The sequence below is a fragment of the Silurus meridionalis genome, chromosome 5 (genome assembly GCF_014805685.1).
Source record: "Silurus meridionalis isolate SWU-2019-XX chromosome 5, ASM1480568v1, whole genome shotgun sequence".
Lineage (NCBI taxonomy): Eukaryota > Metazoa > Chordata > Actinopteri > Siluriformes > Siluridae > Silurus > Silurus meridionalis.
In genome coordinates this window covers 26315332-26341931 of record NC_060888.1, presented here as the reverse complement: position 1 = coordinate 26341931, position 26600 = coordinate 26315332, and the positions used below count along the sequence as shown (strand labels likewise).

Here is a 26600-nt window from a genome sequence, read left to right as displayed (position 1 = left end):
TTATAATACATTTAGCTTTTCCAGTGGTGTAAAGTATTTGAGCAAATGTTCTTTATTACTGTACTTTTCTAGCTGCTTTCTCGTTTCACTGAGTATCAAAGATATACGAAACTTTTACTTTCTACTCAACTACATTTATGATTCAGTAGATGTACTTTTTACTCCACTGTATTTCAGTCGATTTTGAGCATCACATATTACATGTTGCACCTCTGTTGAAGATGCCATTAAGCCTCAACACTTTTCCACACACATCTGCTGCCTGTGAGCGACTTTTTAACACCGCTGGCCTCATTTCCAGTCCAAAAAGAATCAATTCCAACAACTTAAAAAAAAAAAAGCTTTTTTTGAAGCTGAATTAAAAAATGTGTCCATTTCTGACAGTGAAAGCTGCACCACATCACAGTCACCTCTGAAGATTCAGTTTTATTTTATCTGAAATTATTTACTTTCATTTCATTTTTTAATTAAACACTAACATTCTAACGCTAACCATGTGACATGATACTGGCATTTTATTGGTTATTTGAAGATCCATTTTTGAATGCTTTCTTTGCGTTTTTTTTGTTTGTTTGTTTGATCTTTGTTTCTTTCTGGCGTGTTGAAGAGGATGTTGTGTTGTTGGTTAACGCAGTGTTGAGGTGAACAATTTGATTTCGATTTCATAAAATACAAACTCACAAATCAACTGGCTTTTTACAAACACGTGTCTTGGAGTCCCTACCTGAAGAAAACTTCATCTCATCTACAAAGGAACATTTTCCTTTGATAAACAGCAGCAAGTTATTCAATTAATTCACTATTTTACATATACTATTAATATATATAAATATATAAAGAGGACCTTCTGTACGAGTGACACCTAACAATGTTTCTGGGTTACGGCTCAGAAGGTTGGGGGGTTCAAACCAATTTTGGGCTCTTGAGCACGGCCCCTAAACCCTCTCTACACCAGAGGGCGCTGTATCACACGCGTTGAGGAATATTAATGTGGTCTAGTGGTTAGGATGCGCCGCTCTCACCGCTGCGGCCCGGGTTCGAACCCCGGTCAGGGAACCAACCCCAGCCACTCTCAGCGCCGGTCCCAAGCCCGGATAAATGGGAAGGGTTGCGTTAGGAAGGGCATCCAGCGTAAAAACATGTGCCAAATCAAACGTGCGGAGGATCCGCTGTGGCGCCCCCTAATGGGAAAAGCCGAAAGAAAGTTTATTGTACACAAAACATGTAAAAGCCTCGGAAAAAAGAGCACATGAGCATAAATGTGAGACATTTTAAACTGGATTTCCAAAGAAAAAAAGAAGAAACCATCAGAACTGATTATTTATGGTCCACTTTATTGCATACACCTGTTCAGGACATGATAAATTACTAAAATCCATTTTGTTCACGTAAGGCAGAGGTTCCAAGTTGGGTTTGAAATAAGACATCGCAGCAGGAGTGTATATCGGATCACAGATTAGACCTTGAGGATGATGCAGACGAATAAAAGCAAAGAAATCGACTGGACGAAGAGACCAGTGGCACTGACTCACAACTTCAGCGTCCCGTTAACGTCACTGCAAAGGACGCAAACTCAGTCAGGAACATGGAATGACAGCTGTATACACACACACACACACACACACACGGCTTCATTAAAACGACCAGGCTTTTATATCTCCAATAATATTAACACCTGGTAAGAGTCTTGCGCTGGAAATGCACGTCAGATTCTGTGTATATCGTATGATGGGGTTCTGAAATGTCTCTGGCAGCTATGCTAATGATACAACCAGTGGTTTAAAAGCTCGGAACGAACACGACTGCAGTTTCCTGAGTCTTTACACACACACACACACACACACACACACACACACACACACACACACACACACACACACACACAGACACAGATATATATATACATTCCTAGTCTCAGAAAGCAATTTAAACATTTAAAAAGGTCAAAAGTCTCTCGTTCCTAGAACAGGACTAATCATCTGGGCACTGGACGGTCCATTACTGCGTCACGTGGCCTCCAGGGTGCGACGGCGAGCGCTCAGAGGACCAGCTTCCGATCCGGGTGCTCGGTGTGGCCTGTTCTCTGGTGCCGGAACTCGGTGTTTACTCTGCACATGCTCGAAATGCTGCAGAAGCTCCTTGTGGTCGACCTGCGGCTGGGCGGTGCGTTTGGCTCTGGAGGAGTTCGAGTCGTCACTGGAATAAATAAATAATCATTCCGATGATTCTGCATTTCAGAGCAAGATTAAGACATTAGTCTGGTTTCCAGCTGCCAAAAAAAAAAATATCCTAAAAGATCCTACAGGAGTCCTGAGAGGTCACGCGTTATATTATGAATTTTTTTTCTTGAGATCTCGACTTCGGATTTGTTTGTCCTCCCAACAAAACGAGTCGTTTCCTTTTTACGATCTCGTTAATTTTTTCCACACTGACAAAATGTTTTTTTTTTCTCGCTATAACAAAATCTTTTCTCTTGTTCTCGACGTAAACATCGTTTCCTTGTGATGAGGAATAGCAAACCTTATGTTAATCTAGAATCGAACTTATCTTCCTCCATTTTTGTCAGGTTCTCCTCTGTGGCTTGAATCTGACTCACATTCAAGTCCATATTTCCATACACCAGAAACCGAGAAGATTCATTCTTTTTCATTATGTAGTGAGAAAAACGGGTTTTTACGTTGAGATCCTGAGAAAAATAAGAAATCAACCTTTGGTAAGTCCAGATCACGAGAAAATTAAGTCTTCCCTATAAAGAAGCAATAAACTGTGTGGACAAAAATACAAATCACCAGGGAAAAGCCCCTAAAAACAATCGTTCTTGGAGATACTACGCTTTTAGATAAGTCTTTTTCTCGTAGGCTTCATTCGAGTTCCACAGCTTCGTCCTGGACTAACTAAAACCCTGACTCGACACTTTTCAGCTGGGTTTCTCTGGAAACCAGATGTAACCTGAGAAGTATTTTGTTAAAGGTTGACTTACACAGTCCTCATGAGCTCAGGATTGGGGACACAGCGCAGACGGTGAGACAGCAGCTGGAACGCCTGGCTCTGTGGCAGCAGCATCAGCAGTCCGTACAGAGCTTTGATCAGGTACGGGTTGTTCTCCACGTCAAGCAGCTGCAGGCGCAGGTCTACACAAAGGCGAAGGTAAAGGCAGGAGAGGGTGAAGGAGTGTAATTATGGGTTAAAGAATGTAAAGAACGACCCAATTTCTAATTTATGTAAAGGAACTTCAAAAACGCACATATTTTACGAGTTCGCATCTTCATTTGTGTTCCATACATTCCGATAAGAGTGAATACAATGTATAGAATATAAAGTCTCCTCTAGATTTATCTTCTCCGATTAATCAGGATCAATTGCTGGAGCTATCGGCAAAAATCCACAGCGATAGTTTTTACGGGTTGCGCTTCACAGTACGAGAGCGAATCACTGACACTACATGCTGTTTATATTTATAATTGAAGTGTTTTTTATTATTAGTGATTTTGGATGTAACTGTTATGTTGTTGTTGTTTTTTTTATATATAATTAATACATTTATATTTTTCATTTTGCACATTTTGAATCTGTTTCTGTGACTTCTGCCTATGATTCTCAATGTATATCAAAGCAAAATAAAATAAATATATAAATTTATAAATGAAATTATACAATCGATCAATCGAAAAATATAAATCAATCAAAAATTATAAATAATAAATATATACACCCTCCGTGCAGTGCGCAGTCTCGCATGTAAAAACAAACAGCACCTGGCGCCATTGTCTGACCTCTAGTGGCCGTTCTCGTAATGACAGCGGACCTTCACGGCTGCTCCAGCAACAGACGCAACCCGGAAAAACTATCAGAATAGATTTTTGCCGATAGTTCCGAATAGCCGAATAATCGAAAAAAAAATGTTTTGACCTGTCTTGCTTATTAAAAAAAAATACTTAAATGAACTGCTGTAGTGGTGTAATATAAATTAGAATGAACTTACATGTAAAAATGGGGCTCTCGATGAGCTGCACCAGTTTGTCTACTTCTATCAGGAAATCCACAGTGACCTCCAAATCACCGCTGCATCAAGGGTTGAAGGTTAAGGACAACAGAAACGCTGCATGGAAAAGAATTTCAGGGCTAACGATAGCTACCGAAATTTATCGCTGAATTTTTATATAAAATTGTAAAAAATATGGACAATGGACAAAAGCTTGTGGACACCGGACCATAAGATTGGTATGTGCTTCTATTTGAACATCCCGTTCCACATTTAGTCTCCATTTGCTCTTAGTAAAGTCAGATACTGATGTAGGTGAGGTGAGGAGGCCTGGGGACCAGGGTAGAGGTCAAAGCTCTATAGCAGGAGATGTTCCACTCAAACCCATATAAAGGAGATCTTCATAGAAAAATTTGATGATTTCTGATTCAACAAAAGAAAGTATCTTAGTAATGCGCATATAACCTGCTTATTTTCCGTTCCTAAATCTATTTGGTCGACCCACGGCCCCTTCTAATATGACCGTAATTAAATCCTGGTTTTTAAACCAATAGAACCTTTACGGCTAATTTGGTGTTCTGATCGCTAATCTTTGTCCATTATGTTGCTTAGCAACCAGCACTTACTGCCACGGTGTTTGATCACCTGGCAAACGAATTGGATGTGGAGTGGATTAATAAGAAGAAACTTAATTAATAATTTAACACTGGGTTTATGGTGTTTTTGTTCCTTCTTTAATAAAAGCAATAAAGCCACTCCAGGTGTGTGTGTGTGTAGTATAATGATTATCCCTGGTGGAGGAGGAGATTTTCCTCCATTTTATAACCAGCATTGCCTTTGCTTAAATGTCTGTAATGCATGCTTTATAGGAGCAGAGACACGGGCATGACAGAAAGCCTGAATTATGTTCCAAGAGACAGACATTCTGCTTCTGGTCATGACTGGTTTTTGGTCCATTCGATTATGCATGTGTTTATTCCTCTAATTTCTAGAATCTACATTGAATTTCTCAATGAAAGAGTGAAGGATACAATTTTTGGATGAGGTCGTACGCGTGGTGGTAGTTCTGAGTCAGGAAGCACAGCGAGACCGTGGCCACCGGGTTATGGCACCAGGAACGATAGAGGCAGCAGAACAGAGCACAGCTCTCCTGCAGAACAGAGCAGAGAAACCTATACGTTATACATTTTTCATTCCACAATTCCATACTTTTCAAGACTCAAATATGCAGACTACACTAAAGACCATATATAACATCTGAATTAATGATTTGAAATTCCAACTATAGCATGCGTTCTGTTACAATCTCTGATTACGCCATTATATTATTACAAATTCTATTCTAATTTATTATTACAATCTCTGATTATGCTTATTATTACTATTATATTACAAATCATTGGCGGAAGGTTGTAGCTACTGAAGTTTGTACAAATTGACACCAAACCACGTTCGATGCACAGCATTTTATTAATATTTAATGTTCATGTGCAATTCTGCGTTTTTAATCAACGAAAACGCGGGTTTTCAAAAACCGATCTCCAAAGAGGCGTGAAGTAAATAAACGGGGGGCGGAAATGACGTAGGTCGAATCGTCTTAGGTCGTGCTCGCGCGCAGTACAGGGACGTAATCGTTTTCAGATGTTTTGACCTGGATGAGCAACTTTTGGGAAACGATTGAAAAGTGTGGACACGGAGCGATTTTTTTTCTTTCTCAACAAAAACGCTGTTTTCAAACACCATCCGGATTCGTGAAGATGAAGCCTTTGTTTTATAAAAAAAATTAATATATATATATTTTTTTAACAAATTCTTAATTTTATATTTGAAAAAACTAAATAGAAAAATAGTATGGAAACTTTCTTTTTCACGTATATATATGATAATCCAGACCTGGAAATCATTTGAATCAAATTCAATACTTTTTAAAAAATGCGTAGGTTAAAACCCTGGTTATAAAAAGAGTCTGGACATCACAGAAGTTTAAACTTTGCCCTAAAACAATATATAGTGCACTGTTTGGGTGTCTGATCCAAAATACAGTCCAATCTATTAAACACACAGGGGTTTATGAATTCGTTTGTGATCATCTTCCACTCTCATGATAGGCTAACCAGGCTCCATGCATGGATGTGTGTATGTTCCTCACAGGCGTTCGCAGATCTTTGAGCTGGTTCCGGAGCTGGAAGAGTTCAGCCGAGGTAAGCAGAATGGTGTTGAGCGTTTGTACCATGGTGGATGCAAACTTTAGGTCCTCCTCCTTCAGGAGGATGTCAGCCATGGAGTGGAAGATGTTTTCAGCGTGCAGGAGGAGACACAGCTGCCTGCAGTGTGAAGAAGAAAAGAATGATCCATTGTTCAGCATGGGCGTACTGAAGCCATGTTTCATAGAATAAAATTGGAACCTAGGAACATGTCAGGAACATGTCAGGAACATGTCAGGAACATGTCAGCTTCTTATATTGGGATTAACAGACACAAAGACCACCCTTTTTTTTTACTAGGATTGATGTGCATAGGCCACACCTGCTCAATGAAGCTGACAGGAAATTAAACCTCCTTTAAAAATCTCCTTCACGTCTGCTGGCAGAAATACAAGCCAGATCTTCGCCTATTAAGCTGACAGAAAATGAAACCACACCTCCTTCACCTTTTTCAACAGAGCCGGCAAAAAGTGAGGCCACACCTCCTACACTTCTACTGAAAAATTTGCCACACCTCCTTTAATGGAGCTGTGAGGTCACGCCTTCTATATAGGAATTGATCGGTACATAGGCCACACCTTCTTCAAGAAAGATGACAAAGAGTGAGGCCACAACCTGCAACATAGGAAGTGACAGTCATATAGGCCACACCCCTTCAACAGAGCTGACAGGAAGTGAGGTCACGTCTCTAATCTGCAGCTAGCAGATGCACAGACTTGTGAATGGATTCAACATTGGGACCCACAGGCCACTCCTCCTCCGTACTTTATTAGCAGGTCTTACCTAATGATGAAGGCCCCCCTCATTTCCAGAAGCTTCCTCTCCTGGCTAAAGCGCTTCAGAAGGTTGATCATGAACTTGTAAAAGTACGAGTTCATGCTGGGAGTCGAGGGTGAGGAGTCCACCGCTTTAGAACCTGAAAATCACACACGTGTCAAGTCCTGCTAAATCGTAGGCACCTGTTAAAAAAGTGTTTATCAATTTTAGGGGCTCATTAGTGCCACACTGCGAAGCTGATCATTAGACCACCCCTGTCCTGATACAGACGTTACGCTTCGGTGAAGCAGGATCAAACGATTATTTGAGTCGGTTACTCACTTGGCCCCAGCGCTTTCTGCGCTTGCTTGCCTCCATCCGGGATGTGAAGCTCTGTTTTATTGGCTCCCTCACACGACTCCGACAGCTCGGTCTGTCCGGCGCGGGACGATGCGATCTCCGCTAGAACTTCCAGGTCTTTCAGGATGACCTTTTGGAGAACAAGCGGCACTGAATCGGTTTGTGGAAGACCGAACTGCCTGTGTAACCGCCAATTTGTTCGCTTTACACACCATTACCCAGATCCCAACGAGGACCGCCCAATGGACAATATTTCCAGTAACCACTTATGGGTGCCTTCTATTAATAACTAAAAGTAAATTTTAAATACAATCAAACATACGTTTGAGCAAAACATATTTAAAATTCATTGTTTAAAGGGCTGTTCCAAATGTGGGGGCATATTTTGGGGACCCCTGATTTAAAAGAACCTTTCAAATTTCTATACAGAATCTTGAAACGTTGCATTTTCGTCTTAAAAGTGGGTCTAAATATAACCCTGTATGAGAAACTAAGATCCATCTACTAATCTTAAGAAACCTTTATTTGTAAGAGTGTACCGATGGTACCAGAGCATGCCACGAATCAAAACAGCAGCAAGAACTATCAAATGTTGGACAAGCTGTAAAAAAAAAGTTTATCTTTTGGAGAACCTTCCAAACTTTCATTATTAGAAAAAAAACATTACACCAAGCTATGGATTCTCCACTATCTGAGGAACCCTTGAGGAACCCATTTTCTCCCACCCTGTCCATTGGAAAACCAAACGCAGTATCACTCACCTCGTCGGACTCATCGGAAAGTGTCTTCAGCAGCATGGGGAACAGACTGTCCGTATGGCGGAACATCTAAACACACACACACACACACACACACACGTTTTTATACGTCTGGCGTCTTTCGGACAGAGTTCCCCGTGTTGGTCCTTACTTTGCGAGGTGTTCTGATATAGAGATGGTAGAGCCACTTCAGCACAGCGATGCGAGTCATCATGCCGGTGGAGGAGTCGTGCAAATGTCTGTTCAGAACCTGCACGATGCCGTCGAGGTCCAGCGTCACGTGCGTCCTGTCGTTTCTACAGAGACAGGAGAGGACATGCTCGCGCTAATACACTAATATTCACGATCTCCTCAGCGCTCGAGACTTTTAACTTCAAGATTTCAAACCACGCCGCTTTTGAATCCTCGATTCTGATTGGTCGGTTTGATTTATAATTATCACTCGTATATTTATTAGTATTCTGCGTACCATATTTTAATTCTTTGGATATTAATTGTTTTTTTTTTTGTTATCCCGGTCTCATCATTTTGCCCAGTTTAATCCAAACAATTGTGTGAGATCATTTACACATCATACCCTGTTGGTGTGAAGAAGGAGATGTTGCTGAATCCCACAGACTCCTGAGAGGCATTGAGGGAATCTGGGAGAAAAAAAGAGAGAAGTCTGGGGTGGACGTCTGTTGGTGTGTTTATCATGAACAAAGCTGAATGAAATAATGAGGAGTTGCACTGACCGAAATTATTATTACATTGTTAAATAAAATGCAGAAATTTGATTGGCCGTGACAAAATATTAGCACAACAGGAGAAATGCTGCAATGTGGTCGGCTTGCGCAAATAAATGGCTCTCGTGTGCCCTCTGGTGTTTAAAGGTGACATTGCAATGTGGCTAGACGTTACAAAGAAATCTTATTATTCTCATAACAGCGAATAACTTTTCAGCCATGTTCCTGTAAATCCTGCAATATTCCTCACACCCTTTTACCACAGGATAAGGTTTAACAAGTGATCAATAATTATTTATTGGAAATTGTTCCAAGCACGAAGAACTGGTTCCTGTTAAAATCACACACATGGAAAAAAAGTGAGGAACTCACCATTAAGATCCACTTCGGTCTTACTGGTCGTGTCAGTGCTCACCGGAGAGCTTATGGTCTGCTCGTCATCTTCATCATCCTCAGGGGTGACGAGCTTCATGAGGCTGCTGTTGCAGGCACTCGCCGCCTCTTTAGTGCCTGTTCGAGGTGGTTTAAGGGCACGAAACCAAACAACAGGTCGGAGAGGTACAGTGAAAACGTCCGTCTTACACCACCAGGGGGGGTTTGATCGTCATCTAATTTGTACTTAATTTTCAAAATATTTCGACTTTATTCTCGTAATTTTTACTTCATTTTCGAAATATTTCGACTTTATTCTCGCAATTTTTGCTTCATTCTCGAAATATTTCGACTTTATTCTCGTAATTTTTACTTAATTTTCGAAATATTTCGACTTCCAACTCGTAATCTTAGATTTTTGTTTGTTTGTTTTTTAACATGTCACTAAAACGTCATAGTCTGCGATCATTTACATGCCACTTATAATAAAAAAAGTGTCAGTAAAAGAATTTGACAGAATTTGAGGTGAATCCACATCAGTGTGATTAGAGGATACTCTTCTTGCGGTCGTCGTAGGATAAACAGGGCAGCACTGCTGTCAGAATGCCAGAGGAGTAAGGCAAGACCACTCGTCCTGCCAGCTGAATAAACTCCCTCATCCAGGTCATCGCCGTCAGCTGGATAAGATCATTAGCTGAGGGGCAGATTGAGATTAGAGATCTCAGAATAACTGAATATACACTACAGGGACAAAAGTGTTAGGAAACTTGACATTCCCAGCCAAATGTGGTTGTTTTCCAAAATGTTAGCACAAACTTGGAGGTACACAATGTCTTTGGATGCTGTGGCATGAATTTTTGCCTTCACCTGAACTTGGAGACCCAAAACCTGTACACCAAACCAGCTCCATGAAGATATGATTTAAATGGGTTAGAGTGGAAGATCTCCTGCTTTAGAGCTACAGAACACCTTTGGGATGAATGTGAACGCTGACTGCACCCCAGGCCTCCTCAGCTTCTCAGCTACATAACTACCTGAATTTACCAACAGCCTTGTCTCAGAATGAGCACAAAATCTCCACAGAATCTAGTGGAACATCTTCCATGCTTTTAATGTTTGTATGTATGTATATATGTATATATGTATATGTATATATATATATATTATATATGTATATATATATATTATATATATATATATATATATATATATATATATATATATATATATATATATATATATATATACACAGTTCAGACCAAAAGTTTGGACACACCTTCTCATTCAAAGAGTTTTCTTTATTTTCATGACTATGAAAATTGTAGAGTCACACGAAGGCATCAAGGGCTATTTGACCAAGAAGGAGAGTGATGGGTGCTGCGCCAGATGACCTGGCCTCCACAGTCACTGGACCTGAACCCAATCGAGATGGTTTAGGGGTGAGCTGGACCGCAGAGTGAAGGCAAAGGGCCAACCAGTGCCAAGCATCTCTCGGGAACTCCTTCAAGACTGTTGGAAGACCATTTCAGGTGACTACCTCTTGAAGCTCATCAAGAGAATGCCAAGAGTGTGCAAAGCAGTAATCAAAGCAAAAGGTGGCTACTTTGAAGAACCTAGAATATGACATTTTTCAGTTGTTTCACACTTTTTTGTTATGTATATAATTCCATATATAATTCCACGTGTTAATTCATAGTTTTGATGCCTTCAGTGTGAATCTACAATTTTCATAGTCATGAAAATAAAGAAAACTCTTTGAATGAGAAGGTGTGTCCAAACTTTTGGTCTGTACTATATATATATATATATATATATATATATATATATATATATATATATATATATATATATATATATATAAAAACTCTAACTCCAATGCTGTGTGGGTTTACTTAAGCACTCGACTGATTCATCGGCATCGATTTGATAAATAAAAATCAATACCGATAGTTTTTCCGGTCGTAATAACGCATACTTGAATTTACTTTAACTTTAGTTAATTTATACTTAATTCTAAGTTATACTTATTATAATTTATACTTTTTCGACATACTTTAATGTGCAAGTGCAATACTACCTAACTGGATTTAGCATGACATATTGACCCCGGTTAAGTCAGTCAAATTATTACTACGATCTCATGTATTATGTATGTGATAGGGGAAAATAGTAGCTTGGTTTTAGATGATGATTAAATAAAACTTTTATTTACATCGCAGCAACATCAAACTGCCACAATTTGGCCCTTGAGCAAGGCCCTTTACCTTCACCATTGATTGCCACTTTGTTTAGGAAGGAAGTTTCCAGGCTCACTAGGGTATATTTCTGGAAAATTCTTACAGGTCTTAATAGGATTATAATGATTAGCTCTGTAGCTTGGAAGCTCCTGTGAAACTAGAGTTCAAAGTTCAATTTAACTGAGACCCGTGTCCACTTACTGAGCTTGGAGTCATCAGACACTTGGCAGTGGATGACCAGGATGTTTGCCATATCAGCAAACTTCACGCTTGAAGGAGTTTTCTTGATTTCTTTCAGAAATTCTCCCAAGACCACCTCACACCTGCAAAACCAAGCGCTGGTGTTACAACTACAGAGCATGAAGGGCATGAGAACAGCTGAGAAGCAGATAAGATGAAATCTATCCATCAATCAATCAATCAATCAGTTCTTTACATGCGTTTGATCTCTTTGCTGCTGTCTCCGAGGATCTGAAAAAGGCCATCTAGAATTTCGGGCAGATAATCCAGCAGGTTTATGTCTGGAACTGACTCCAGCACCAAGATCTGAGGAGACAATAAAACATTGAGTCAGTGTACAGCTTACAGGATAATACACCTCTTTCACTGTGATTGACACACTGATGCATAGGTCACGCCCACTTTACTGTAACTGATTCTCACCCACGAGATGATGAACTGCCGAGCGTACTGATTGTTGGAGTAAATCCTCTCGCGCAGCAGAGGAACAAACGCCACCAGGTCGAACTTGTTGCTTTCAGTAACGATGTCCTACACGGACAGAGGCAACACGTTAAAAGAAGCCACGATTTTATAAATATTGCTGTTTAAACGAAACATTTTTCAGGTTTACCTTCAGAAGGCGATCAAGAAGCTCGGAGCCGCTCTTCACGTTGGGGTCTGGGTCGGCTGCCAGCTGGGAAACGTGTAAGAAGTGCGTTTAGTGAAATCCTGCGTTCGATACGGCAAGCAAAGACGGGTGCATAAGACACTGGGCGTGTAAATGTTGCTAATCAATACATATTCTCAGCTTTAAATGGAATTTAAGTGTATATTTCATCTTCAAAATATACATCTGTGAAAAGTCTGGAAACCCAGACGGAATCGCATGGTGGTGAAGTATGGAACGGTTGCCATGTTGGTTCCATTCACTTTCCGGAATAAGTCTCCAACCTTCCCTGATTCAAAACAACCCCAAACTATAAAGTTTCCACCTCCATGTTTGACTGTGTGGAAGAGGGAGTCTGATCACATCTTCTCTCCTGTTCTCCATCTTACACAAGTTCTTCTGCTGGAACTCATTCATTGTCCAATTAGTGTGTGTTTTTTTTAGTTTCTTGGGTAGGAACAAAAGGAGCATATGTGTGTCTCATAAATCATAAATCACTCATAAATGTTTTCAAACTCGTACAGATCGACTTTATCATCTATACCTATTACCGGGTTTCTCCAAGATCTCCGCTAATCATCATCATCATCATTGTCGCTGTTACCTTACTGAGGCCGTCGAACAGCACATTGAAGTGAGGAAGCACGGCTCCCCTGGCCACCTTCACGATGTTGTAGAGCGCCTCGCAGGCGTAATACCGCAGACGGCTGTCCGAGTCGTTAAAGCAAGTAAGCACCGGCTCGATCAGCTCTTTCAGGTACAACCCGGAATCCTAAAGACACACAAGGCACGCTCGGTCATCCAGATAATCTGGAGGGATGAAAAATGGTGTTGGAAGAGATACAGTGTGCGATGAATCCTGAGTTAGTGGTTAAAGCTTCAGCCATAAGTTTGAATTCCAGCCACAACAAGCTGCCACTCCTGGGCCCCTGAGCAAGGCCCTTAACCCCTGGTGTATGTATCAGATAAGTGTAGGTCGGTCTGGATAAGGGCGTCGGCCAAATGCTGTGAATGTATGTATGTATATATATATATATTATATATTATATATTATATATATATATATATATATATATATATATATATATATATATATATATATATATATATATATATATTTATTTATTTTATTTTATTTTTATTTTTCCCACGTGTCTGTACTTCACTGAAGTGTTTCCATTTACTGTAACTTCACAACAATTCAAAATCAAATCTCATACTTTTTGCTCGACTACGTTTTGTGAAATCTGTCGTTACTTTTTTTTATTTATTTATAAAAACGTAACTGTTAAAACACTCAGCGAGGTCAGTATTTGATAAGATTTAGGGGTATTAAATTATAGAATGGTTTTTCCCATCTAGCAAAAAAAAATAAAAAATCTTCTTTAACACGCTGAAAAATGTATAAAGAATCATCTTAGTTTTTTTTTTCTTCTTTTGTTATGCACTTTATGTATTATATTTGTTTGGGGTACTTTATTCCTGGGTTTTTGACACATTTTGCAGTCATTAACAATTATTTATTATAATTTAGTCATTTCCTTAATTTTAATAATAATAATTATTATTATTATTATTATTATATATAAATATAAAAATCTCTCTCTATTTCCTCTCTCTATCTATCTGTTATTGATTTCCTTATTGTTTAAGTGGATTGTATTTTTTGTCTTTTTTTTATTGTAAAAATATTTCTGTATTCAAAATGGATGTGCAGGTGTGAGGGTGAATGTACAGGTGTGAGGGTGGATGTGCGGGTGTGAGGGTGGATGTACAGGTGTGAGGTGGATGTACAGGTGTGAGGTGGATGTGTGGGTGTGAGGGTGGATGTACAGGTGTGAGGTGGATGTGTGGGTGTGAGGGTGGATGTACAGGTGGATGTGCAGGTGTGAGGGTGGATGTGCAGGTGTGAGGGTGGATGTGCAGGTGTGTAGGCGGATGTGCAGGTGTGTAGGCGGATGTGCAGGTGTGTAGGCGGATGTGCAGGTGTGAGGGTGGATGTGCAGGTGTGTAGGCGGATGTGCAGGTGTGTAGGCGGATGTGCAGGTGTGTAGGCGGATGTGCAGGTGTGTAGGCGGATGTGCAGGTGTGTAGGCGGATGTGCAGGTGTGAGGGTGGATGTGCAGGTGTGTGGGTGGATGTGCAGGTGTGTAGGTGGATGTGCATGTGTGAGGGTGGATGTACAGGTGTGTAGGCGGATGTGCGGGTGGATGGGCGGATGGGCGGATGCGGGTGGATGGGCGGATGGGCGGATGTATGGGCGGATGGGCGGATGTGCGGGTGGATGGGCGGATGTGCGGGTGAATGGGCGGATGGGCAGGTGTGAGGGTGGATGCGCGGGTGTGAAGGTGAAAATACAGGTGTGAAGGTGCGTGTACTTTGCCGAGAGCGATGGAGCAGGCGGCCAGGCCGATCAGACCTCCTTTCCGGCTGTGTGGGTGCTGCGAGAGCGCAAACTCGGACGCCAGGATCTGAATGACGTGCCTGATCTGAGTCGAGTTGTTCTGAGCTACGAACTCCCTCACGAGTCTGCAACAAAACACATGAAAACATCAGGCAGACCAAAAAACAGCATTACAGTGACTACAAGACGTCCGTATTTTCCTTCCCGATCAGAAATATGATGTACTGATTTTTGAAAGTTTTGTAACTTGAAGCCTGAGTGTGAAAAGTCATGAGGTTACGGATAAATTCAACTTTACCGCCACTCAGTGCACATGGTACAGACAGTTCACTTTCATTTTTTAGTTCAGACAGATTCTAATCCTGTTGTGTCTGCAGGAAGTTACAGCTCTACCTCTGCCATGTTAATCTGTATTCTATGTGGCTCTCAGGAAGCGACTCGCTCTCTGTAGTGATGTGATACGCTCGAGAAACAGTTTAGCGGCAAGAAATGGATCACAGTTACAATCTGTTTCCCTCAGGTATGTATTAAGTGACGGACCACAAGTTTGTTTATTTTCCACTTTGCACTTTGAGCGCATTAAAAAATGTATTTAAAAATTGACCAAACTCACAAAACAAACAGAACAATGACAGGATTCTAAAAGATAAGCTAGAGTTAACTCAGCGTCACTGCGGTTACTCTCTCTGTGCTGGAAATACGGTTTGTTTTGCGCATGCACGGAAACAATAAAGAATCAGTAGCGTTAGAATTAGCAGCTAACAAGGGAGTGGCTAACAGCTAACGCTACAGATTCTTTAATGTTTTATGTCCAGATTCAAGAATTTCTCTTGAAAGGAGAAAATCCTGACAATCCCACACAATACGAGGGAGTGAATGAATGAAGGATGGAAGGAATGAAGACTTTTGTAAAAGGATGTTAAAATAAAAACAGTTATGTAGATCATATGTTTAGAAAATTATATGTAAAACACACACACACACACACACACACACACACACACACACACACACACTTACATACCCAAATAGGGGGTCTGACAAATATATATATATATATATATATATATATATATATATATATATATATATATATATGTGGATGAATGACACTAAAGCTTGAGTTAAATTATGCAGCTAACATAATGAGGATTTTAAGGTTAAGGGCCTCGCTCAAGGGCCCAGCAGCTTAGTGGGATTTGATCTCACAATCTTCCGATCCACTACCACTTCCCCTTTCAAATAAATATATACAAATATATACACCGTGCATTCAGGAAGTGTCACATAGAAATATCACATGTACAGAAGTATTCAGAACCTTTGACTTAAAAATTAGCTCATGTGCCTCCGGTTTCTCTTGATCGTTCCTGAGATGTTTCTACACCTCTGTAGGAGACCTCACAGCTGACGGAGCAAAAACCCGAACCATGAGGTGGAGCTGCCTGCAGAGCTCAGAGACAGGAGACATCTGAGGAAGGTTTCAAAACATTTCTGCTACACTAAAGATTCCCAAGATCACAGTGGCCTCCATAATTGTCAAAGAGGTAGTGCGGACTACCCAGGACCATTCTAAAAGCTGGTCGCCCAGCCAAACTGAGCAACTCGAAGGAGAAGGGTCTTAGTAAAAGAGGTGACCAAGAACCTGATAATCTCTCTGACTGAGCTCTGGAGATCCTGTGTGGAGATGGTACAAAGTTCCACAAGGACAACAATCACTGCAGCGCTCCACTAATCTGGGCTTTAAGGCTAGACAGAAAATTCTTAGTTCCAAACCCATGGAAGCCCACTAGGAGTTTGCCAACAGGCACCTGAAGGACTTTGCAGACTGTGTGGAAAAGGTTTCTCTGGTCTGATTGATGTAAATTCTAAACGTTATCTCTGGAGGAAATGAGTCAGGCATCTCCTGACCAAAACCATCCTAAAAGTGAAGCATGGTGGTGGCAGCATCATGCTGTAGGGTGTTTCTGCAGCAGGGACTTGGCAACTGGTCATGGTTGAGGAGAAGCTGAATGAAGCTTGAGATATCCTCAATAGAAATCTGTTCCACTGCGCTCAGGACCTCAGTCTGGATCGAAGGTTCACCTTCCAACAGGATGCAGCCAAGACAATAACATCATGGCTTACAAACATCTCCGTGAACGTCCTAGAGTGACCCTGAACCTAAACCCCAGAGTGACCCTGGACCTGAACCCTAATGAACATCTGTGGAGAAAGCCGGAAGTGGATTTTAACGGGACGTGTTACATTATAGGAGTCGGACGGAGAAAAATGTAATCTTGAAATCGATTCATTTTCCGGAGGAACCGTGGAGGAACAGGGTATAATCGAAAACACGTGATGGTGTGAGGACCGTTATGAAACCCGTGATGGAATTCGACAGGAATCCATTCGGTTACGATCAACGATGTCTATCAGGTCTGAACATTCTAATGAACATCGAATCAGATCCTCTGAATAAGGATAACTAAATATCTGCCCAATCTCATGATTTCTGAAGACCACAAAGGATGCAGGTTGAACATAGTTTACAATCGAAATGGGCATAAAAACTGATCATGTTGACTTGATTTTAAATTAGAAAGCATGTAAAAAGAAGGGACAGAAACACACACACACACACACACACACACACACACACACACACACACACATTCAGACATCCAACTCAGACCCAGATCACGTGATCATCCAGTCTCGCTTCTCCCATTTCTCACTCACTTTTCAATCTCCAGTGCTGCCACTTTCCTTTTCTCATACAGCTTGTCGTTGAGAGCTCGGACAATGTTCGGGGTCAAAGGGGAAAAATCCTTCTCGGTGTTCATCCTCACAACCTTCTCCAGCAACCAACCTTCAATCCAAAAGCCTTAATGAGGAAAGAAGAAAAGCCTGGATGATCTCAACCTCTTCTCTAAGAACTGTACTGTTCTGTTGGAAAGACAGAAATGTAGACCTGATTTGCTGAGATCTGATGCTCAGCCTTGAGCAGTTGTTTTGGTTTTCCAGCTGAATGAAGAAACCATGGAGCATGGAGCAGTTCTCAAAACGTTCACTTCCGCATTGGCTTTACATACAAACGCAATGAGAAATAATGATTCGAAAAGGAAAACGCTGCTCGTTTGCTCCTGGATCAGTGGATTTCATTCAGGTAGTTCCTCAAAGAACTGCTGGAGATGAACATCTACTGCTCACATGATTCCTTCGCCCACACCACAGGCTGTTTAGCCGAATCCAGATCAGCTGCTTCCGCATTCCGCAGGATGAGTAACCGATCCCAGAAAAATCGATTCGTTGCACTAATATACAGTAGTACATTTCTCTTTACAGGTTGATATGTCGAGCCCAGATTTGTACTGCGCATGCGCATATATGCATGTGCCTTTATATCAAGAGAATAACTCGTGAAAAATGTACAACCAATTGTTTTCTTGTGATCTCAGCATAAAAGTTGTTTTCTTGTATCATGACTTTTCGTGGACATGGCACGAATGAATATTATCCATGATGCAGCATCTAGAACAGGCTCTAGAACATGAAAATATTATAATGCATGACCTCTTCCATACCTAAAAATTCATGCATTCTAATTTTCTTTTTATCAATATTACTTTCTTGCACCCTCGACACCATACATTGAAACTCGATCAATAAAACAAACTTTGTAACAAAGCACAGGTTCAACCACATCATTGGTGGGTCTCGTGAGAGAAGAACGAGGAGTCGGTATACAGAGATAAACTGTATCCGAATGTGTGATGGTTGTTGACTTCAGGAGGACACAACACATATAGATCAGTCCCCTGCTAAACATCAATGGCTCCTCCAAATCACCTGGACTTCACCTGGTCCCTCAACACCAGCTCCATAACAATGAAAACATCTCGACAGTCTTGGCCCAGCTCCCACAATGTTCTACAGAGGAACCTTCGAGAGCATCCTGAGCACCTGCCTGATTTGGGAATGGAATCGTTTCGGATCGCAAGCCTCTGCAGAGGATAGTGAGGACGGCTGAGGAGATCCTCTCTACCCTCCATCATGGACTTTTACACCGCATGCTGCATCCAATATTGTGACTAATCACACATACTTTTCACTCTCCTACGGTCTGTGGAGAAAGGTACCGAAGCATTTAGCCCTCACATCCAGACTGTTACAGTGTCTTTCCACAAGCCATTCACGGCTCAGTACAAGGAGACTGGACTGACACACACTAGGGATGTGCATCTCCATAACTGAGGTCGATGCGATTCGCAGCTCGATTCATAGCCAACGATACGATACATTAAAGAGACAGTAATCCTCCGCTTTACCGCGAATTTCCTGCCCCGGTATCTTTTCCACATAACTAATTAGTTTGGCTGATTTTCCCGGTGTCTCATGGAGAGGACCATAGACCAAAACACTTATATCATTTATATACTAATATATGCACATTATCAACTTATGCTGTTAATATCATGAATAGCAGCTACGCTAATTCCTCTCCACTGCTTCTCTTTCTCTCCCCATCACGAGGCTTCCTGAGGTTTGGCCAGCTCCAGTCACATCCCACCTCATGAAGATTATGGACCTTTGAAGAAGTAGATGCCGAACTCGCAAACATCACGTACCATCTAGAGACGTACCAGTGCCAATTGGATCCCACTACATGTGTGGAGTTTTGACATTGGATCTCCTGGAGTGTTTAAAGGCTCTGGCATGGAGAAGCTGATGCTGGATCTGTGATGATCACAAATGTTGAGCTCAGTAGCTCCTACTTTTATAACCATAAAGACTGTATTAGACTGTAGAAAGAACATTACTTATAATCTTATACTCCAGTACTCATGTTAGTTCTCACTCTCCAGTGTTCTGTATTGTTGAAAGATTTATGATCAAACTCTTGATGTCACCCAAATGAGGATGAGTTCCACTTTTGAGTCTGGTTCCTCTCAAGGTTTCTTCCTCATTACATCTAAGGGAGTTTTTCCTTCACCACAGTCGCCACGGCTGCTCATCAGGGACAAATACACACCATTCACCATCACTGTTGATTTCTGTAAAGCTGCTTTGAGACAATGTCTGTTGTGAAATAAACTAGAGAATTGTTTTTATGAAGTTTGATATTGAAATAATGAAATGTATTAATAAAAATATAATTTTTCATTAGAAAATGAAGTAAAATGTTAATACAGTACAGTACTGTAAATAGCATTTTTGGTTTTGTAGCGTAACTTCCGCGATGAACGGGGGATTAATGTATTTTACAGATAAGACCTGAGCCAGGAGAGAGCTGTTCTCTTTATTCCAACAACATTCTCAAGTCTAGCAATTAGGATAGAATGAAGCTTACTGAGGTCGAGCAAAACAAGTAAGGAGACAAAACCTTGATCAGAGGCCAATAGCAGGTAATTTACCACCTTAACCAGTGACGTGTCTGTGCTGCGACGAGGCCTAAATCCTGACTGATATATTAAAAACATTTATTCCTCAGTAGATGTGAGCAGAAGTGCTACGCTACAACCTTTACTAAACTCTTGAAGATAAAGAGGAGGTTTGATATTGGCCTGTAGATATCTGCAGTTTGAAGGATTTAGGTACATAATCAAACAAGGTGAGAGAGGTGAGATTGAGATGGTTTGGACATGTGCAGAGGAGGGACATGGGGTATATCAGTAGGAGAATGCTGAGGATGGAGCCACCAGGAAGACCAAGGAGGAGGTTTATGGATGTGGTGAAGGAAGACATGCAGGTAGTTGGTGTGAAAGAGGCAGATGTAGAGGACGGGAGAAGCCGAAAGAAGAAGAATCAGTTCTGATGGAGGAGTTTATCATTTTTTTAGAACAGGTTCAAATACGTCTGAAATGATCTGCAATGTAACCCAAGTCTAAGTGACACAATGTCCTGTTTTTAATATAATAACCACAAATAACTGCATTTTTTTTTTTTATATCACCCAACTTTATAGTCTACTGCATACTGGACATTATGGTACTGAATAAGCTGAACTACAATGCTGAGGCCTGCCGTCTTCATGAAGCTGTGAAAACCACGTGCACCATGTGCTCCTCATTAACACTAATTAGCTGGGTAAATATATGTAGGATGGCAGTGGCAGTAGTTTGTTCCTTTTCAGTCCTGTTCAAAAGTCTGCCCTAGTTTGACAGAGTTGGATGAAACAAGTCTGGGTTCTGCGATGCATCAGTGGGAGTTTAAAATGTTTTATTTGTCGGTGAGTTCTGCAGGAAGAGTTCAGTAACACTGTCATTATCCCCAATGTTTCTTCAATGCATTTTTGTTTGTGGTGTTGCAGGGATCTATCGTACTAGCAGTGTCACTTCTGTGCAGTTTTGAAAGTGCAACTGGTAAGAGAGCATTTAGATTGTAATATGAGGTGATTTGTACAAGTCAATAAAATGGTATTTGCTTTAAACCTGGATTTAATATATTTCAGGGAAATGCATTCCCTCCAAGTGTGTTGATCCAAACACATGCCTCCTATCAGATGATGGACAGAGCTGTAAATGTGCTGCGGGGTATTTTGGAGACCTGTGTGACCAAGGTGCTTCATCTCGTACACACACACACACACACACACCACACTTGCATGAATTAACTGCATTGTTTATTTATTTTATATATTAACAATATTATTGATTTAGTCTTCCTTTTTTTTTTATTATTGGGACAGAGGCAAAAAATAAGGTCATAAGTAATCTGCAACTACAAATCTGGCTTGCAATACAAACTAAATGTGTTTTTTTTTTTTTTTTTTTTTATAAATATATTTCAAAATTGTGTCCTGCTTTGGAGGCTTTAATAATGTTGCAGAAGCATAACTGACCATTAGGGGGCAGAGTAACACGTATAAGTGCACAGCAATGCATGATTTATTTTTTTTTTTGTTTAATGGAGAATTAATGGCTAAATTTATTAAGGGCAGGAAAATGTCTTGATTTGTGGGTATTTCTTTATTGATTTTTCTGGAGAGGGCAGAATCTAGTGTACATTAGTGCTATTAAAAGCTCACAGTGAAGCTAGTGTTTTTTTTTTTTTTTTTTTTTTTTTTTTTTTTTTTTAAGTTCTGGACAGTATTTTGAGGTATATGTGCACTTCATCTTTGCTAAAACAGCTCAGTTCAACACCGAGTTACTTTACGTCTTGTTGGGTTTGATAACGTCTTTTGGTTATACTACTCTTATCCAACACACACTTGCACCGTAAACACCTTGATATTTATTAGAAGCTGAAATGACACTACAATCAGCAGTAATCTTTTAAAATATAAATCAAAATATAAAGCTAGTTGTAGCTTTTCAAATTACCACAATGGGGAAATGTATTAAATTTCGCTCTGAGCAAACTTTTTTAAATTATGTATTTTTTTGTAATTTTTAGATGCTTTTTAATCCAAATCAGTGTCTACCTGCAACCGCCACGTGTAGTGGATTTTTCACACGCCATTTTATTTTTTACATTATGCATTATAACCTTTTTATTGTTCCTGGATTATTTCTCCAATTACATGTTTTACAAGGAAAAGTATTAATGCATCAATCCTGCCCCAATTCTTTAGTGTCCATTACACTAGAATATAAATAAAAAAATAAATAGAAAACAAACAGGAAGGTCTAATGTTTAACACGTCTCGTGCAATCCTGTGGCTTTTTCTTCCAGCTGTAATGATGAACGTTGTTTGTGGAAAGGATTCGATCACGATCTCGGTGATCGAAGACTTTTTCATATACTACAACGTCGGCCTCGGATCTGTGCACTTGGCCAACCCTGACTGCCGCGCCAGGAAGGAAGTGATCGCCGGTGTTGCTTTTTACACCGTGCGGACACCAAAAGACAAATATGAGTACTGTGGTGGTGCACCTGTTGAGGTGAGGAATGGTGTCTTCTCCTTTTTGGTTCTTTCGGCTCTATAGATGGGTTACGGTATATGCTGCAGTCTTTTGATGGCTATTCTGCATTTTGAAGAAGTCTTCCCAAAGCAGACTGAATATTTCTAGTCAAATTATTATATATTTTTTTATAAACTATATAAAATAATTATAAAAAATTATATATTTTTTTATAAACAAGTTAACTTGCTGATCATGGTGGACTTGCAATGTCTATAAATTTGGTCTAAATTGGTAGTATTGTTTAGAATGTAAATAAACAGCATATCTAATAAATGTAACTTGGGGGGGAAAAAAAGAAATTTACCATTGACGATTTTTGCTGATCTCGGGTGTATTCTCTAGCAGAGTGGTGGACATGTTCATTCCTGACCAAATTCATTCCAACATGCTTTGCAACTGGATCCCACCCATGAAGCGTTATCACATGGTACCATCTGTCCTGCTTGAGACACCACTTAAAATAGTAGTTTAACCCCAAACTTCATAAACTTAATCCAGTTGTTTAACCTTATTGGAAACTGGATCAGGTTTTTTTTTCCCATGACCATGTCTAATCCCTACAAAACATAATTGGGTCCAGTGCTGGACATTTTGGACAAATATTGGTTTAATTTGCAGGGAAGTGTTTTTTTTATTTTATTTATTTATTTTTTTTTTTTATAATTGGTGTAAATTGGTCCACGTTCTTCTCACTCATGCTGCACCTTCAGTAAAGCTCCATCTTGGGTCATTATAATGAGATTAAACCTCCATTGAATTTCCCTGTGACCCCCCATCGTAACCTTGATATCTCGGAAGAAGCCAAAGTTCATGACTTGTTTACCTGAAAGCATTTTCCTCCCTAAACAGAAAAATATTACCCATGTGACCTACTCCCTGACACTGATGTCTGACCTGCAAGTGTACGGAAACATCGTAAGAGACCCGGCCATAAAGATCGACTACAAGTGTGTTTACCCGTTCATCCGCACCGTCAGCCTGCCTTTTCCTGTCCTCCCTGTAACAAGGTAATGCAATAATAAACAGGATGCAGTAGCAAAATAGCATAGCCTCTCATAGCCTCTGTATTCATCTGCTACACCAATGCCCCAGCAAGTTCTTGGATTTCTTGGCTAGGTACATCTTTATAGAAGGAATTATTTTGATATGTGATGCAACCTTGATGCCTGAAAATGCATTAGAAAGCTGGTTCCTCTACTGAGCAGTTATGGGGTTAAGAGTGGCAGCTTGTTATGGCTGTAATTTGAGCTAAAGTCCACTACCTTTAACCACTAAACTACCACTGAATTTTTATTAATAAAACGCACATAAAGCAGAAATGTATACGAAAAGTTACTGCTGTTCTAAAGTGGAATTTCCTTTTCTGCTTCGAAGTGGAAGTTCGGTTTAAGATCATGACTTCTGATCAGAGGAGCTCCTGCTAATCTACTTTTCTGATTTCCTTTGAAAATGTGCAGTATTTTCCAATACTGCACACTTTCCTTATTTTGCACAATAGAATTCAATTTATAAGAGCATATCTCTTTCAATGTTTGTATATAGTCCCTTTGGCTACTGTAGAGGTAGCAATAAGGTTATTTGGAGCACTACTGTAAATGCATTGATATTCCAGTAAAATTCCAATATACAAGATTACAAATGCAAGTGCTAAAAAGGAAGTGCTTCTGATTGGAGTAAGTGTTATAGCTCTGCACCCACCATGGCCCTTCATGCAGAAGGTTGGACACCCCTGATCTAATGCAATTACTGGCCTCTAAGAGAAACTGAAATGCTCCTTAGCAAACAGAAGCTATTCCTACTCTAACTAAGGCTGGTCCTCAACTCTAATGTTTCTTCACAATTCCGCTTCCATTTTTGCAGCGTAAACCATGAACTGTCTCATTATTCTGCAACTTTTTTCAATATGCAAGTAGTGTTTGCTTGGGCTCGATCTTGTAAAATCTGTAATTTCGTGAAGAAAAATGGCCTTGACTTATTCGTTAGCTTGCACTTAACAAAAAATCAACATTGAGATGTCCAGGTTTTGTTCCCCAACAACCTCTACTTGTGTAGCTGGAATACCCAGAGGTGAAATTATACAAGTCCACAATAGATTTGCTATCAATGGAGTTTATTTTATTTTTTCCTCCCTGCAGCGAGACGGTATTTCGGATGGATGAGCTGGAGGCGAAAGTGGAACTGAGCATATATAGGGACGAGAGGTATGTGGATGTCTATGGAGGCGTTCCCACTGTGCCCTACAGGGACAGAGTGTTCGTGCAAGTCAGTGTGACCGAGCCAAGGGACTTCTTTAACTTGAGGGTGGATGAGTGCTGGGCAACTCAGACTGACAATCCCAATGACACGTCAAGCCTCTCACACACACTCCTGCTGGACGGGTGAGCTGTAGAAGTCATCTCACTGATGTTTTTGTTACTTTAGATTGTTTTCCTATAATGGTACAGTGGGGTGTGTAACATCCTTTTCAGCTAACCTTCCAATCTTCCTTTTTCAGGTGTGCTGATGACGAAACCGTCTCGTTTATAACGAAATCGATCACCTATCGAAACGGAACAATGGCCCAAGGCGGCCAAAACGGAGTGAGCTCAACCGTGCGGTTCTCTTTCGAAATGTTCCGCTTCATTGTCGAGCCCCATGAGCTTTATTTGCACTGCATAGTTCACCTCTGTACACAAGGGCACGTAGACGACTGTGTTCCTGTAAGTGCACAAATCAACAGTGTTGAGACACCAAGTGGGATTTAATGTGGGGGGACTCATTTTCTGGTTTTCTTTCCAGGAATGCAAATCCATCATCAAGCGGGAAGCTTCGTTGAAGGAACCCCTTGAAGGTCTAGTGTCTTATGGTCCGATTAGACTTGCGATGCCTGAGCGGCAACAAATGAGTAAGAGTGACTGATGGTCTTGCGTGGCCAATTTTTGCAGAATTGAAATTTGTGTACAAACTTGGATGAGGTACAGTGGAGATGTAGTGAAGTAAGAGTGTCCCTTAAGGGGATCCTTGAACTAAATTGCCAAAATCGAGATTTAAAATGTTAATGCCACCTGCTATTTATAACTTTAGGGGAAGTCAAGAATTGATTTGCATGTCAAGTTTAAAGGAACCTGCTTTTGAAATCTTCTAATTTAGATTTATATTAGGTGGGTTTTTTTTCCTTTCCACACCTTTTCTGCCACCCAAATGAGAAGTGGTTTACTTGTGTTTCAAGGTTTCTCTCATACCATCCAAGGTAGTTTTTCCTTGCCAAAGTCACCCCATTCTTGCTCAATATAGGGTTGAAAATAAAGGGTTGAAAATACTGTTACTTTTGTCTTGAATACCAATTGAATTACAGCAATGTAGATTTTTTTTTTTTTTTTTTTTTTTTTAAAAGCAACTTGCATTTGCCCTTTGTGCTTTAAGTTCTGGTTACGTCCCTGGTTATTCCTGCTTTATTCATTATATAGCAAGCTAAAAATAATCTCTTGCAAAATCAAATTTTTGCTTTGAATGGGTTTAGAATGCATAGTATCACATGATTCCTTTTTTTCACCTGTTTTTTGATTGTCCTGATTTTGCCTTTTGTTTCTGTAGACATTGTTTATACCCTGATGCTGCCCATGGCTGTGGTCTGGATCTTGGCCCTCTTTCTCCTCTTCCTGATCTACATTGCCAAAGCAGGGAACAAACGCATGGCCTACAACTCTCCATCCTAATGCACCGGCACCAAAAACCTTATTTTATTTTATTTTTTTATTTTCAATGTGCTTATACCGGCTGGATGATGAGCTGTATCTATGTTGAACTAAAGATAATGGTGACGACAAATCTGTTTCCTTGTCTTCTTTGAACTTGAGGGGAATAGTAAAACTAAAGCTGAAAAGATCTTGTCTAGGTTGAAGGCTTAACTGTGTTAAAATGATGCCGATTTACTGTCAATTTTTTTGTTTCACCTGCCAAATTAAGACTCACCCCAGAAATGGATTTTTGTGCTCCAGTATGACTGATCATCTGGAAAACAAGAGTTTGTATCCGATCCCATCTC

General features: G+C 40.3%; 2 protein-coding genes across 2 annotated transcripts; one reads left to right on the top strand and one right to left on the bottom strand.

The window, feature by feature from the left end:
* Nucleotides 1-1314: 1314 nt before the first annotated feature.
* On the bottom strand, nucleotides 1315-18164 carry vac14 (vac14 homolog (S. cerevisiae)). Its single transcript, XM_046850070.1, is given in 21 exon segments — nucleotides 1315-2099; nucleotides 2101-2196; nucleotides 2981-3131; nucleotides 3983-4062; nucleotides 5014-5132; nucleotides 6132-6306; nucleotides 6970-7102; nucleotides 7285-7432; nucleotides 8064-8129; nucleotides 8212-8356; nucleotides 8638-8701; nucleotides 9158-9295; nucleotides 9714-9851; nucleotides 11596-11717; nucleotides 11831-11940; nucleotides 12058-12165; nucleotides 12248-12310; nucleotides 12888-13055; nucleotides 14662-14812; nucleotides 17409-17553; nucleotides 17641-18164. Coding segments are annotated over 20 exon segments (2340 nt in total). The 5' UTR covers nucleotides 17513-17553; nucleotides 17641-18164; the 3' UTR covers nucleotides 1315-2038.
* A 2623-nt stretch (nucleotides 18165-20787) lies between these two features.
* On the top strand, nucleotides 20788-26383 carry zpd (zona pellucida glycoprotein d). The gene is made up of 9 exons (XM_046848940.1): nucleotides 20788-20898; nucleotides 20980-21031; nucleotides 21121-21228; nucleotides 22344-22552; nucleotides 23426-23583; nucleotides 24712-24954; nucleotides 25071-25275; nucleotides 25355-25460; nucleotides 26150-26383. Exons 1-9 carry the CDS (start codon nucleotides 20863-20865, stop codon nucleotides 26269-26271), a joined length of 1239 nt encoding a protein of 412 aa, XP_046704896.1. The 5' UTR covers nucleotides 20788-20862; the 3' UTR covers nucleotides 26272-26383.
* Nucleotides 26384-26600: the final 217 nt, after the last annotated feature.